This window comes from Rosa rugosa, chromosome 4, assembly GCF_958449725.1.
Source record: "Rosa rugosa chromosome 4, drRosRugo1.1, whole genome shotgun sequence".
Lineage (NCBI taxonomy): Eukaryota > Viridiplantae > Streptophyta > Magnoliopsida > Rosales > Rosaceae > Rosa > Rosa rugosa.
This window is the reverse complement of record NC_084823.1, coordinates 15761048-15777473: the sequence shown is the minus strand read 5'-3', so window position 1 is coordinate 15777473 and position 16426 is coordinate 15761048. Positions and strand designations below refer to the sequence as shown.

Sequence of the window (16426 nt, the reverse complement as noted above, 5' to 3'; positions counted from 1 at the left end):
TGAGATTTATTCTCTGGTTGGAGCTGGCTACGTAACATCATTAGATTTTTGGGCATTCTTTACACCCAAGGCAAACATGTTGAAGCTGACTTTGATGAATCTGTCAAGCTTTTCCTTTAAGCAGTATATCGTTTTATTAGAAGAGATGCTAATAGATATGATCTGCTCGTTGCTGGCTCAAAGAACTTAACCCCTGTTGAGAGTCAATGTACTAAATAGTCAACATTTCTTCTTGAACAAGTGTCATCATCAAGAATGCAGTGCCACATGTCTTAATCTGGTGGTTCAGTTAAAGGGCTTGTAGTTAAGAGATACTTTCTGAGTCTTAGTTCTGTGGTCACTTGGTTATTTTATTTACCATATTCTTAAGCATGCATGATTCAGTCTTCTTTTGGTTTCTCATCTGTAAAAAACTCATAAAGTTTTTATGATGATGAGATTCTCATGCTTTCTTATGAACCCGAACCCTAATGATGTGTAGCTGAAGCGTGAGGTTTTACAGGCATGTCTAAGCAGAGCTTCATTATTGCAAGCTGGTTATTAACATAAACAAAATTGAGGGAGACTCCAGGACACTCATTGTTTGCATCAATGACAACAAAGATTCTCCTTGATCATCTACCCAAAAATGAAGCACCTCACTAGGATGTTCAGAGTACAGAGTACAGACACATTTACAAAGAAGCCAAAACTACCAGTAGAGTGATATTAATTACTGCACGCATACGCAGTTCTTCTAGTTTCCTTACTGTTATGGTGAAGCATCAACGGGTTCAACATGTTAAAGTTAATGCTTAGTTTGCTTTAACCTTATGCTAGTTAGTTTTTAATTCTAGTTAAATAAGTTGTTGTAAGACATTTAATGCTCCTTGACTTTTGTGTCTATGGCATGGGTATGTCATATAAGACCATCTCCAATGGAGTAGTCTTTTGCCACTTGGACAACTGAACGGTTACTTTTGACATTTTTCTTCACTCCAACCCATGTGCCATTTCTGACGTGGTCTGATGTGGCAAAAGACAGATGGGGAAGCCTGTCAAATTTGACAGACCAAAGGCAAACGGTCTTTTATTTTTTTATTCTCTCTCCTCTCTTCTCTCTCCTCTCTCCTCTCTCCTCTCTTCTTCTATCTTCTATCTTTTATCTTTCCTCATCTCTCTCGTTCATTCTCTTCTTCATACCCATTATCTACTATCCAGACCAAAGCAAAATCAAGAAGGAGAAGAAGATAGAGATTTCAACAACACCCTCTTCCTAATTTCTTGGGTTTTCCAAGAACAACAAAAAAGACAGAGAACAAATGTTTTCCCCAGTCTATTAAAGCCCTAATTCTATCCCCAAAATTTCTTCTCTTTCTCTGATTCTCTGGGATTAATGGCCCGCTCGCAAATCCACCCGCGGCAAAGCTATGAGGAAGCAACTCGCCAACAAAATTGCTCAACTTCGGGTTTTCCGGCGAAGTTCCTGCAATTTTCGGGTACCCGCAGAGCCGCTGTCCTCCTTGGTCGTCCTATGCTTCTGGGTTCATCTCCGACCTCCTGGAGCATGGATTGGCACCTGGTGGAGCTTGATTCCTTGAGTGGGTTGAATTGGTGAGTTGTGGTATACGCTGCCACTAGGGTATTTCCTTTTGGATTTTGAGAGAGATTGGGTTTCAGAGAAGAAGAAGAGCGAAGACCTGAAGATAAAAAGAAGAAAGAGAAAAATAGTTTTCTTTTTGTTATAAAATATTTCGAAAAATAATAAAATAATATTTAAATATAACTAATCCATTGGACCAAAAATTTGTCAAAAATAACCCTAACACGTCATCAGTCAAATTCGAATTTGACACAAGTTGTTTAACCAACCCGTTGGAGATGCTCTAAGTCATGTTGCTCTGCTAGAGTCAGTAAGATGAGAAGAAATTCTGAACAAAGAAATATCAGAAGAAACAGATCGAGGACTGAGCATCAGTGTGCTACAGCCCCTACTCCAATACTTTGTGACAACAAATCCGCAATTGCGATGGCTAAGAATCCGGTGTTTCACAACCGAACCAAGCACATAGCTCGCAAACATCACTTCATCAGAGATGCTGTTGAAGACAATGAAATTGATGTGGTATATTGCAGGACGGAAGATCAAGTAGCTGACATTTTCACCAAGGCATTGCCAAAAGAAAAGTTCCAGTATTTCAGAGAGCTACTGGGAGTCAAGAAACAAAGCATTAAGGGGGAGTGTTAAAGTTAATGCTTAGTTTGCTTTAACCTTATGCTAGTTAGTTTTTAACTCTAGTTAAATAAGTTGTTGTAAGACATTTAATGCTCCTTGACTTTTGTGTCTATGGCATGGGTATGTCATATAAGTCATGTTGCTCTGCTAGAGTCAGTAAGATGAGAAGAAATTCTGAACAAAGAAATATCAGAAGAAACAGATCGAGGACTGAGCATTAGTGTGCTACAGCCCCTTTCTCAACAATATCATCTTCTTCTTGTATCTTTGTTATTATACATCACTTCTATATCAAATATATATTGGTGTATGTGTGTGATTGAGTGCAGGAAATAAAGATCAACTTATCTAAGAAGCTAATCAAGGCAACGTACCTGATTGGAGTTGTGAAGAGCAGTTGCATAATAAGGCAGCAAGCTTGGATCAAAGGAGGTGAGTAATAGCTCAACCCCAACATCTGGTATCAGAGCTTAGTCTGATCAAGGCTAAGCTGGGTGTTGTGATTTCTAAAAAAAGAAGAAGGAGAAATTAATCAAATTTCTTGAAGAATCAACCATGGCAAGTGCAAGCTCAAGTGGTGATCTTCGAACTCCAATATTTGTTGGAGAAAAGTTCGATTTCTGGAGAATCAAGATGAGGATAATCCTCAAATCCTATGATATTTGGTATCTAGTTGAAGATGGTTTTGATAATCCGGCAAATACGGAAGGTTTGACAGAAGCTCAGAAGATGGAGCTGAAATCGAACATGAAGAAGGATGCTAAAGCTCTTGCAATAATCCATGGAGCAGTCTCAAAGGAAATCTTCCCCAGAATCTCAAATGAGGAGACTTCAAAATCTGCGTGGGATGTTCTAGACGAAGAGTACAGAGGTACTACTGAGGTTAGAGCAGTGAAACTTCAATCTTTACGTAGAGATTTTGAATATACTAGAATGAAAGATGGTGAATCTCTTGAAGATTATCTCACTAGGCTAACAGATATAGTGAACCAAATGAAAGCTTATGGAGAAACTCTAGATGATAAGAGAGTAGTTTAGAAAATACTTATTAGCTTATCGGAGAAGTTTGATTCCATAGTTTCTGTTATTGATATGACAAAAGATATTGAAACTTTAGGGGTTCAAAAAGTCATTGGTTCTCTAAAAGCCTATGATCAAAGGTTGAATAAGCGTGCTGAAAGTGCAATGGAGAGTGCCTTTCAAACACTTAGCCTTAGTTCAAAGAACTCTGATCAACCTAGTTCTTCTCAAGGCAAAAGCAATAATGTGCCTAAGAAGAATTGGAAAGGAAAAAACAAGAAGTGGGAAAAGAAGAGCAGCAATGAAGAAAAGGGTAGTCCAATTGTGGAAAGTTTCACATTGGTGTTTGTTGGTTTAAAGGAAAGCCAAAATGTCAAAACTGTAACAGGTTTGGACATGTGCAAAAGGATTGCGATCTGAACAAGCATCAAGCAAACTTCACCGAAGAGCAAGACAATGATGGCAACATGTTCTTTGCTTGTCAAGCAGCAACTATACCGAAAAATGAAAATGTTTGGTTTGTTGATAGTGGCTGCAGCAATCATATGACAGCAAATCAGTCCATTCTTGTAGATATTGATAAATCTGTGATCAAAAGAGTAAAGATGGGCAATGGTAATCTAGTACAAGCAAGAGGAAGAGGAACACTTGTTGTTGAAACAAAGAAAGGAAGAAGATTCATAAGAGAAGTGTTGTTGGTTCCAGAATTGGATCAAAATCTTCTAAGTGTTGGGCAACTTCAAGAGAATGGTTACCTAGTACTTTTTTATGATAATTTGTGCACAATCTATGAAAAGAAAAAGAAAATGCAGATTGTGGCAACCATCAAGATGGAGAAGAACAGAAGTTTTCCTATATCTTTCAAATATCCAAGCAACATGGCTTTGAAGGTTGATGTTCTAGATGACTCTTGGCTTTGGCATAGGAGGTTTGGGCATCTAAATTTTCAGAGTTTGAAGCAACTACAACAGAGGAATATGGTGCATGGTTACCAACAATTCAAGAAGCCAATGAAGTGTGTGAAGGTTGTGCCATTGGGAAGCATCATCGAGAATCATTTCCTAAAGGGAAAGCTTGGATAGCATCTACACCATTAGAGCTTGTCCATACTGATGTGTGTGGTCCAATGAAGACAAAAACTCATGGTGGCAACAGGTACTTCATAACCTTTATTGATGATTTCTCTAGAATGACTTGGGTGTATTTCTTGAGACAAAAATCAAAAGTGTTCACTATGTTTAAAAAGTTTCAAGCGATAGTGGAAAGGCAAAGTGGGCATCTTATCAAGGTCTTGAGAAGTGATAGAGGTGATGAATATAACTCAAAGGAGTTTGATAAATTCTGTGGAGACATTGGGCTCCAAAGGCAACTCACAGTGGCCTACACTCCACAACAAAATGGAGTAGCAGAAAGGAAGAATAGAACCATAGTCGAAATGGCTAAGTCTATGCTGCATGAGAAGGGGATGACACATGAATTTTAGGGCGAAGCGGTATACACTGCTGTCTACCTAATGAATAGGTGTCCTACTAAAGCAGTGGAAGATAAAACACCATTTGAAGCATGGAGTGGCAGAAAACCATCAGTGAATCACTTCAAGGTGTTTGATTCTGTTTGTTTTGCTTATGTTCCAAAAGAAACAAGGCAGAAACTTGATGATACAAGTGAGAAGTGCATTTTTGTGGGTTATAGCACACAAAGCAAAGGCTATAGACTCTACAATTTGAAGAAAAAGAAGGTGATAATCTGTAGAGATGTTATCTTCAATGAAAAGGCCTCTTGGGATTGGAAGCAAAATGCAGTCCAAAGTTCCAACATTGAAATGGAAGAAGAGGTAGAGAATCGAGAAAATGAAGTTGAAGTTGTTGGAGGAACTCCACAACAAGTGACTCCAATGGGCAGTCCACAATCACAGTCATCCCGATCTTCATCACCAAGTTCAACTCCTATAAGAATGAGGGATTTGAATGATGTCTATGCAAGCTGCAATTTCTGTGTCACAGAACCAGAAAACTTTGAAGAAGCAATGCAAGATGAAGCTTGGAAGAAAGCAATGGTGGAAGAGATAAATGTGATTGAGAAGAACAACACATGGGAGCTTGTGAACAGACCAAGTGACAAAGAAGTCATTGGAGTGAAGTGGATTTACAAATCAAAGTTGAATCCAGATGGTTCCATTCAAAGGAACAAAGCAAGGCTGGTTGCAAAAGGGTATGCAAAACAACCCGGAATTGACTACAATGAAACATTTGCACCGGTAGCATGGATTGATACAATAAGGAGTGTGATCTCCTTAGCAGCTCAAAAAGGTTGGTCTCTACACCAACTTGATGTGAAATCTGCATTCCTAAATGGAGTCCTAAAGGAAGAGGTCTATGTTGATCAACTGGAGGGCTTTGTTGTTAAAGGAGAAGAGATAAAGGTGTACGTACAAGTTGAAGAAAGCTCTTTATGGGTTGAAACAAGCACCTAGACCATGGTATGGAGAGATTGACTCTTATTTCATTGGGAAAGGCTTTCAAAGAAGCCACAATGAACCTACTCTCTACATCAAGATTGAAGGTAAAACTAACATCCTCATTGTTTCATTATATGTTGATGATTTAGTTTGTACTGGAAGTGATGAGAATTTGATTAAGAAGTTCAAAGAAGAGATGATGAAAAAATATGAAATGAGTGATTTGGGTCTGCTGCATTATTTTCTTGGAATTGAGATTTGTCAGAATGAAGATGGCATATTCATATCTCAAAAGAAGTATGCAAAAACTATCCTGAAAAAGTTTGGGATGGAAGGATGCAATTCTGTTCCTACACCATTGGTGGTTAATGAAAACCTTCAAAAAGAAGATGGAAGCAAAGAAGTGGATGCGTCAATTTATAGAAGCTTAGTTGGGAGCTTATTATACTTGACTGCAACAAGGATAGATATAATGTATGCTGCAAGTTTACTATCAAGATTCATGCACAAGCCTACTCAAATTCATTTTGGGACAGCGAAGAGGGTACTAAGGTACATTCAAGGTTCAATAGATTTTGGAATTATGTTTGAAAGAAATGTGGTGCCAAAACTATATGGATTTTGTGATAGTGATTGGGGAGGTAGTGTTGATGATTCAAAGAGTACTTCTGGCTATGCTTTCACTCTTGGAACAGGTGTGTTCTCATGGCAGTCCAAGAAGCAAAAGACAGTTGCTTTGTCTACTGCTGAAGTTGAGTATGTATCAGCATCATTGGCAACTTCTCAAGCAATATGGCTGAGAAGTATCATGGAAGATGTTGGTGAAAAGCAAGGAGAACCTACTCCAATACTTTGTGACAACAAATCTGCAATTGCAATGGCTAAGAATCCGGTGTTTCACAACCGAACCAAGCACATAGCTCGCAAACATCACTTCATCAGAGATGCTGTTGAAGACAATGAAATTGATGTGGTATATTGCAGGACGGAAGATCAAGTAGCTGACATTTTCACCAAGGCATTGCCAAAAGAAAAGTTCCAGTATTTCAGAGAGCTACTGGGAGTCAAGAAACAAAGCATTAAGGGGGAGTGTTAAAGTTAATGCTTAGTTTGCTTTAACCTTATGCTAGTTAGTTTTTAACTCTAGTTAAATAAGTTGTTGTAAGACATTTAATGCTCCTTGACTTTTGTGTCTATGGCATGGGTATGTCATATAAGTCATGTTGCTCTGCTAGAGTCAGTAAGATGAGAAGAAATTCTGAACAAAGAAATATCAGAAGAAACAGATCGAGGACTGAGCATTAGTGTGCTACAGCCCCTTTCTCAACAATATCATCTTCTTCTTGTATCTTTGTTATTATACATCACTTCTATATCAAATATATATTGGTGTATGTGTGTGATTGAGTGCAGGAAATAAAGATCAACTTATCTAAGAAGCTAATCAAGGCAACGTACCTGATTGGAGTTGTGAAGAGCAGTTGCATAATAAGGCAGCAAGCTTGGATCAAAGGAGGTGAGTAATAGCTCAACCCCAACACAACACACATGTATCCAACAATATTAATTAGTGTGTGGTACTGGTTGCATTAACGGACTAATCAATGCATATATGACTTTATTTTTCTGATGTGGAACTAATTAAGGGTTCTGGAATCTCATTGGTGTTGTTAGTGTTCTTGTACTAATAAAATGCCATCATCCTCATGGACGCATCGATCTTGTTCCCAGGCAGTATACTACACACCTATTTCAATATACTTAGGGTTTATATATATTGCTCATATTCAGTTAACTTCTTAATATTGTAGCTTGGTGTTGTTGGACCGTTGGTGGTCTTCTAATAGTTGTTTTTTTTTTTTTTTTTTTTTACTTTTTTCTTTTCATTTTTCTCTTTTAGATTACATATAAAAAAAAAAAAGTAGAAATCATAAAGAGAGATCGGACGGCAAAGATATAACTCATATAACCCAGACATCGAAGTCTGTTTCTTATTCTCATTTTTATTACTTCATTACTTAAAACCATTAATACCAGGGCATGATGATCATGCGTCTTAATATTCAAGTACTAGTACAGATTAGAGTTCCATCAGAGTTGTAAATTTTGCAGCCAACCTCCGGAGCTAAGCAACAGTTGCAAGATGGCGAAATATGCGTCGATCCTGAAGACGGGCAAGTCATATAAGCTGCCTCGAAGCAAATTTGAGGGCAAACTTTGGCCTCAGTTGGACTCATACCCAGTAGGATTGAACCTGCACATACATTATCCGATCGTAACTTCATAATCAAGCAAACACCTTTGTGATCATGCACGATATATATACTACTCAATAGGGTTTATAATTTTATAAAAACCATGCTATTCAGAAGTAGATTTGTTAAAGTTGGAGAAGTGTTTCACATTTTTTCAATCCTTTCTGTACTTGCTTAATCTGACAAATATACATTTGCATATTTACAATGAATATATGTTTCTGTCTGTACTTTGAAGGACAAGTTAATTACACAAGGTTTAATTACAACGACAATAGTTGAGGAGAGGTGAGGGATCATACCACAAACAAGAAGAAGAACTATTGCACCCATACTTTTGTCTCTAGCCATGTTAATTTGCTTCGGGTTTTGAGGCTGTGAGGAGAGGCCGCCTATTTATACTAATTAGGAACAATTAAAAAGAGAAGAATCAAAAATTTTCTACTCTGAACCCAATTATGTTGTGGTGTGAATCCACCAATATGATCATGATCATCCGGCTATATAAAGTCAAGTTTGAACTTTGAATTCAAAGGAGCTACAATCTTATCAAATACTAGGAGAAGGATATGTTAAAAAGTCTAGGAGTTGAAATTATGGAATGAAACTGAAAGTCAACAAATGGAGGGGTTCGATTGTCAAGTTAGTAATTGAGCGCTCAAACTTATCAAGTTATCAATCACATGGGGTTGTTATACACTTACACGTCAAGATGTCCGTGATTCCATGGATGTGTTTTGGGTATTTCAACGAATTTTTTTATCTCCGATGAGAAGAGTAACGACAAATAATGTTCGAGGGCAGCCTCGAGGACAATCGGAGATGGGGGTTCCCAAGGAAAAAAGCTTAATTCGCTCCTTAATGTGACAGATGAATCACTCAAGCCGCGCCTTTTTCGGTGGTTTAATCCACAATCCTCAGGGTATGGCTTGATTGATTTAGATTCTAGAATTTTGTACATGGCCTGCATGGTTTTTGGTATCAAGGGATGCATCTTCAGCTCTTTATGTTCATTTAGATATTTGCTATTTTGTGGTGCTTATGGTAGAATTTCAGTGCGTGGTAGAGAGAGGTGTTAGCTTCTTGCGCGCTTAGTGTAGGGGATTTATGGTGACGAAATGCCTAAACTCCAGGCAGAAATATTATAGCCGTTGGAAGAGGACATCCTGAATGATTTTAGGAGGCCCATCTAACTATACATACTCTTGTAATGATTTTAGTAGATGTGCTGTACCATTTGCTTCACTGAAAACACTTCTACATGACTATACTAAGTGAGCTAGTAGATGTGCTATGCCATTTTCTTCACCGAAAATATGTTGAGCATGCATAAACTTCACCAATCTCCTTCACAAAAGCATTAATATCTTCAAATTTCGTAGTGTGATTCCATAAGATTGTAATAATTTTTTCGATCGACATGGAAGCAACTATATATCATCTACGTACATTATTCGGATTTAATTTTTTTTTATTACTGGAATAAATTGCAGTAAATACAGTACTAGCTGCTGTAGTGGCTAAATATAACATGCAGTACGTTTGATGAAAAACTTACAACCCTAGCTAACTGACTAACTTTAAACAACATCAGTTGAAATGGGGGGCGCGGAGTTTATAAATTTATGGTCCCCAAGAGTGAGTTAGGTGGTTTTAGGGTGCAGTGTACTAGTAGATATGATCATGATATATATCATTATCTATTTAGTCAAATTTGAATTCAAATGAACTACGCAATATTGCGTATGACTTCTTTTTTTTTTTTTATAAGAAAAAAAAAACTAGACGGAATAGTCTCTACGGCACCTGATAACACTAGACGGAAGAGTCTCTACGGCACCTGTCATTCAAGTTATCAAATAAGATTACATGAGTCACCAAATGAGGTAAATTTCGTGTCCACAGATCATACACGTCGTGTCCCAAATTTGCTAACCGATCTACCACAAAATTAGCTTCTCTAAAGATGTGATTGGAATTAATGTCTTCAAAGGATGAGCTAAGGAACTTGACATCTGCTATAATCGATTTGATTTTCTAGGCCGGGGATATAGTAGGTGCCATTGATGCAGTTGATGAGAATCTCGGAATCACTTTCTACTTGAATCTTTTTAAAGCCACAACTTGAAGCTTGAATGAGACCATCATCAATTATCAATGTAATTATCGTTTCTCCTCGAAAAAAAAAAAAAAACATATATGAAGAGATAAGTATGGGATTTTATCACAAACAAGGAGAAGAACCATAGCAGCAATGGCGAGTATTGGGCCTGTGATCCTAAAGATTTATCTTTTGTATTGAAAAAGTAAAATAAAAAACAAAGTCCAATTCAAAATTAGGGTTGTGCCCTAGAATTCAAGTAAGCTACGTATTCATTCATCAATATATATAGATACCTTAGTCTTGTCAATGACTTGAAGATGGGGTATTAGATATTTTGATGATCAAATAAAAATCGTAAAGTTTAAAAATGCAGAATGAAATTGATAGTCAACAATGAAGCGGATTCTGAATCATCATCAAGCTACTAATCAACTGAGCGCTCACACTAGAATTTTTTAGGAATGCATCGCATCTTGTATTAATACAGTAACTGAAAATTCCGATCCTTGGGTGCAGAACGAAGAACCAAATATGTATAATAAGCATATAGTCTCTGCTTATTAGCGGCAGCAATGGATGGCTGTTGCAGTAGTGGTGCCACAGATCGTACATGGCAAGCATGCATATTGTATCGGCCATAGATTCGAGTTTGCAGCTCCATATTAGCACTATAAAGGATTCAGTCCACCTCCGGAGAAGCAACAATTGCCGGCAGGCGCAACATGCCCAGGGCTCGAAGATGGGAAAGTCGATCGACATGTATGCTGCTCCGAGGATTAATATTAGAGATGTACATGAGACTCGCATTTGAGGACCAAATTAATGTAGGTATATTCTTCACAAAAATAAAAAAAAAAAATAAAAAAATTTAATGTTCGTATATATAATATATCAACAGTGATGGAAAACCTTTTGTTTCCTCGATCAAGAATAATCATGTTGAGAAAGTTGGCTAAATTGCAAAAAATGATTTTATTTTAGTTCATTTTAAACTATTTTGGGGGCTTCTATGGCTGAAAGACACTAGAAGCCATCGGAGTAATGAGGGGTAGGCTGCTCCCCTGGAAGTCCAGTTCCGGCTGACCTGTGTGGTAGAGAGGCCGAGAAGGGATGGGTGGTCTCAGCTTCTCTGGGCTGCTGCAATGCGGCCTGGTGGGCTGGGCCTTAGGGCTTGCCCTTCTATTTGTTCTCTCTCATGTGAGTTGGGCTTGTTCTGGGCCTTTTTGGGGGAGTAGTATATGTTTAGTAACATATTCATTTTCATCATGTGTACGTTAAAAGCTAAGTAATCAAAATTCCCTAAAACATAAAATGACATGTAAGAGTACTCCCTCTGTAATACATCAAAACTCATAAATGGAAAGTTTCAAAATGCATACCTGATTATAAAATGAGGTGTTAAGTATACCAAACTGATGATTAGATGTAGACACATGATTTGGAGCTTTTGGATCATTGTTTTCTTGGCTTTCTTGTTCTGCATCAATAAAAATTTCAGCTATATAAACTTTATTCAAGAAGAAAAGAGCAGCTTAAGTAAACACACAACAACACAATGAGAATCATTAAATATATATATACCTTTTGTTCTCTTCTTCCGTTGGTTTATCTCCCTCACGTCTTTGATTCTAGCATTTTTCATTCCTTTAGTCTTTGCACTTGGTGGATTCAAAACTAGTATCTCATTACTAGGAATGCCAGAGTCAGATTGGTCACCAAGTTTCTTCAAATTTTCCAACACGTAGATAGTGTCCTTATCTTTTTCAAGGCGCTTCATTGCCTCTTTTAACAGATCCTTGACAATTTCAGTACCTGAACCGGTCAGTGAGGCTATGTCATACACACTATTTCCTTCATGCATCAATTCGCTAAGGCGCAACCCTCTAGCAGACTTTGAATTCTCACTTGTTCCTCCACATGTATTATTGCTAACCACAATCCCTTTCTTTGCTTCTTTAGTCCACCTCTTCAAGATATACTGAGTGGGTAAAGTAGTGATATTATTCATATCAAACACCGTCAAAGCATGACGACACAAGATTCCAAGCGACTCAAATGACTTACAAGAACAATTAATGTTCAAGGATGTAGAATTATATTCAATCTTGTGCACACTTTGACGACCATCTTCAATGGCTTGATATATATAAACTCCATCCCGGCTGGAAACTTCTTTTAGTCTAACTCCCATACAGCCATAGAATTCTGTTTCAAAAAGCTGAAACATTTTGTTAGTATAAACCTTGGCTGCACTCCTTAACATTTTACTCCATACTTTTGGACGTGGTGCACCATTTTTGCAACGGTAGTCATCTTCCAACTCTGCTAAACGATTCTCTTCAATCTTTTTCTCATAGTGATGAACAAATTTAATGAGCTCCATTGTGTGTGTAGAGATTCCATGGAACACATTGTTTGTACTTTCACTCCTTTGAGTTGATCTAATCTTTGCTGAAAAAAATATCCAAATTAAATGCTGGACACCACTTTTGTCGAAGTGAATACAACTTTGTAAGCCAAGTATAATCTCCAAGATTATATCTAGTAATCATGCTATCCCATGAAACTCAAAATTCAACTTCAGTACTACATCCATGTAAACAATGGTTGAATTGTTTCTTGAACTCAGGATTTCCAAGATAACTAGCAATTCTCTTGCTTGCATTCTTGGCAATATGCCAAGTGCACAATCGATGACATGCATTTGGAAACACTATTTCAATTGCATTTGCCATTGCTTTATCTTCATCTGTGAAAACAGTTTTTGGTGCTTTGTTTCCCATTGACTCCAAAAATGACTCAAACAACCAAACAAATGACTCCGTAGTCTCATCTAATAAAAAAACACATCCAAACAAAACATTTCTCCAATGATGATTAACTCCAACTATAGGTGCACAAATCAAATTATACTTGTTCGTACGAAATGTTGTGTCAAAGCATATAACATCCCCAAAACAATCATAATCAAGCTTTGCTCTGCTATCCCTCCAAAAGAAATTCGTCATTCGGCTATATTGGTCCAATTGCATTGAGTAGAAAAAGTTAGGATCCTCACCTTGTTTGCGCTTAAAGTGATTCAGCAAACTCTGTGCATCACCTGCTTCCAACATTTCATTCTTTTTCCTTTGCAAGTAGTTATAGACGTCCTTCTTAGTGCACCCAACATTTTCCGGACCACCCACTTCATTTGCTATGTAGAAAAATGATTTCTTTGGTCCTATGCCCGCATCATACATAGAAGTAAAAATATTTCCACAAGCACCTGTTAGTTTTCGCCCTGATCTCAAAAACTGCCTTTCGTCGGGCTTTGCAAGCTCATGGTTATGATCTGAATTGATCTGCGATACTGTCCATATTCCACCTTTCACTGTAAATGATATCATAGCCTTACAACCCACTCTTGTTTCTAACTTCCTGTGTTTGTTTGGTTGAAATACATCCTCGTCTCTTGTAAACCCCTCCTTTGAACATAAAAATTCTCGTTGATGGATTTCATTTGATGCATCTCTTCGAATATGTCCTTTACGAACACTGAAACCCTTCCTCACAGCATAGGTGTTATATAAATTGTAAGCCTTATCATCAGAGTGTACTTGCATTCCCACTTTGAGTTCTTCTTCGTCTCCAATAGTTTCCTCCATTCCTTTACAAGCCAATTGAACTCTGTCAAACAACAAATATACAATGTAAGAAACAATTATAGCCTTATCCGGTCGAGTAACATATAAAGTTGAAAGCAATTTTTTTTTTTTTTTGCTCACTGAACGTAAAAGGCAAACACTTTTTATTGACAAGCTTAAGCAATGATCACTACGCCTAGGAAGTTGAAGAGAAGACTTCTCTATATTGCATGAAGATTGGTTTATAAGGAACTCGATCTTGTCCATGCAGCTTTCCTCTGCACCACTTCCATGGCAAAACAATTGAAATGCCCAGATTGAAACCCAACAAAAACCACCTCTCAAACCTCAAAATGATTTCAATTCCAATAAAACCCACCTCCAAAACCTCACAATTTCCAGAATCCTGACTAAAATCAACCTATCTCCTCTCCACCCCATTCACACGAAATACTCACAAGAAAGAAAAGACTGACGAAGACAAGAAGTACAGAAATTCAACAAGAATTAATTAAAAAGAGAATACCTTACCGATGAGAATGAACTAACAGGTCGAGCTGTGTTTATTTTGGTGAATCTGGAATGGAATAGAAAGGATGATGAATTGGGTGAGGGTGAGAGAACAGAGGCCTCGTTTGTTGTTCCCAGATTCGATATAGTCGAGGAATTCTAATTTAGGCAAAACTCTTGGCGGGACATTGAAATTTGGAGCCTTTTTTGCAGCAATCTGGCGTGGAAAAAAAATCACACGTGTCAGGCTACGAATAGATCGTCGTAAATGTGACGTGGTGGGGGTGCCCTACCTAAGAATTTCTCGTAGTTAAGAGATACTCTCTGAGTCTTGGTTCTGTGGTCACTTGGTTATTTTATTTACCATATTCTTAAGCATGCATGATTCAGTCTTCTTTTGGTTTCTCGATCATCTGTAAAAAACTCATAAAGTTTTTATGATGATGAGATTCTCATGCTTTCTTATGAACCCGAACCCTAATGATGTGTAGCTGAAGCGTGAGGTTTTACAGGCATGTCTAAGCAGAGCTTCATTATTGCAATCTGGTTATTAACATAAACAAAATTGAGGGAGACTCCAGGACACTCATTGTTTGCATCAATGACAACAAAGATTCTCCTTGACCATCTACCCAAAAATGACGCACCTCACTAGGATGTTCAGAGTACCGAGTACAGGCACATTTACAAAGAAGCCAAAACTACCAGTAAAGTGATATTAATTACTGCACGCATACGCAGTTCTTCTAGTTTCCTTACTGTTATGGTGAAGCATCAACGGGTTCAACACACATGTATCCAACAATATTAATTAGTGTGTGGTACTGGTTGCATTAACGGACTAATCAATGTATATATGACTTTATTTTTCTGATGTGGAACTGATTAAGGGTTCTGGAATCTCATTGGTGTTGTTAGTGTTCTTATACTAATAAAATGCCATCATCCTCATGGACGCATCGATCTTGTTCCCAGGCAGTATACTACACACCTATTTCAATATACTTAGGGTTTATATATATTGCTCAGATTCAGTTAACTTCTTAATATTGTAGCTTGGTGTTGCTGACCGTTGGTGTGTTGTTTTTTTTTTTTTTTTTACTTTTTTTCTTTTCATTTTTCTCTTTTAGATTACATAAAAAAAAAGTAGAAATCATAAAGAGAGATCGGACGGCAAAGATATAACTCATATAAGTCATATAACCCAGACATCGAAGTCTGTTTCTTATTCTCGTTTTTATTACTTCATTACTTAAAACCATTAATACCAGGGCATGATGATCATGCGTCTTAATATTCAAGTTTTAGTACAGATTAGAGTTCCATCAGAGTAGTAAATTTTGCAGCCAACCTCCGGAGCTAAGCAACAGTTGCAAGATGGAGAAATATGCGTCGATCCTGAAGACGGGCAAGTCATATAAGCTGCCTCGTAGCAAATTTGAGGGCAGGCCTCAGTTGGACTCATACCCAGTAGGATTGAACCTGCACATACATTATCCGATCGTAACTTCATAATCAAGCAAACACCTTTGTGATCATGCACGATATATATACTACTCAATAGGGTTTATAATTTTATAAAAACCATGCTATTCAGAAGTAGATTTGTTAAAGTTGGAGAAGTGTTTCACATTTTTTCAATCCTTTCTGTACTTGCTTAATCTGACAAATATACATTTGCATATTTACAATGAATATATGTTTCTGTCTGTACTTTGAAGGACAAGTTAATTACACAAGGTTTAATTACAACGACAATAGTTGAGGAGAGGTGAGGGATCATACCACAAACAAGAAGAAGAACTATTGCACCCATACTTTTGTCTCTAGCCATGTTAATTTGCTTCGGGTTTTGAGGCTGTGAGGAGAGGCCGCCTATTTATACTAATTAGGAACAATTAAAAAGAGAAGAATCAAAAAATTTCTACTCTGAACCCAATTATGTTGTGGTGTGAATCCACCAATATGATCATGATCATCCGGCTATATAAAGTCAAGTTTGAACTTTGAATTCAAAGGAGCTACAATCTTATCAAATACTAGGAGAAGGATATGTTAAAAAGTCTAGGAGTTGAAATTATGGAATGAAACTGAAAGTCAACAAATGGAGGGGTTCGATTGTCAAGTTATCAATCACATGGGTTGTTATACGTCAAGATGTCCGTGATTCCATGGATGTGTTTTGGGGATTTCAACAAAATTTTTATCTCCGATGAGAAGAGTAACGACAAGCAATGTTCG

The 16426-nt window shown here is 37.4% G+C and overlaps 2 protein-coding genes and 1 long non-coding RNA gene across 3 annotated transcripts; all 3 read right to left on the bottom strand.

Moving 5' to 3' along the window:
- Window positions 1-9779: 9779 nt before the first annotated feature.
- LOC133744413 (protein FAR1-RELATED SEQUENCE 5-like) lies at window positions 9780-12435 on the bottom strand. The gene is made up of 3 exons (XM_062172525.1): window positions 11634-12435; window positions 11432-11529; window positions 9780-9788 (listed from the first exon to the last, which is right to left on the bottom strand). Exons 1-3 carry the CDS (start codon window positions 12433-12435, stop codon window positions 9780-9782), a joined length of 909 nt encoding a protein of 302 aa, XP_062028509.1.
- A 184-nt stretch (window positions 12436-12619) lies between these two features.
- On the bottom strand, window positions 12620-13696 carry LOC133744412 (protein FAR1-RELATED SEQUENCE 5-like). The gene has a single exon (XM_062172524.1). It carries the CDS (start codon window positions 13694-13696, stop codon window positions 12620-12622), a length of 1077 nt encoding a protein of 358 aa, XP_062028508.1.
- A 1684-nt stretch (window positions 13697-15380) lies between these two features.
- On the bottom strand, window positions 15381-16161 carry LOC133707036 (uncharacterized). Its single transcript, XR_009844873.1, has 2 exons — window positions 15971-16161; window positions 15381-15667 (listed from the first exon to the last, which is right to left on the bottom strand). It is a non-coding gene; the product is annotated as an uncharacterized LOC133707036 (long non-coding RNA).
- Between the last annotated feature and the right edge of the window lie 265 nt (window positions 16162-16426).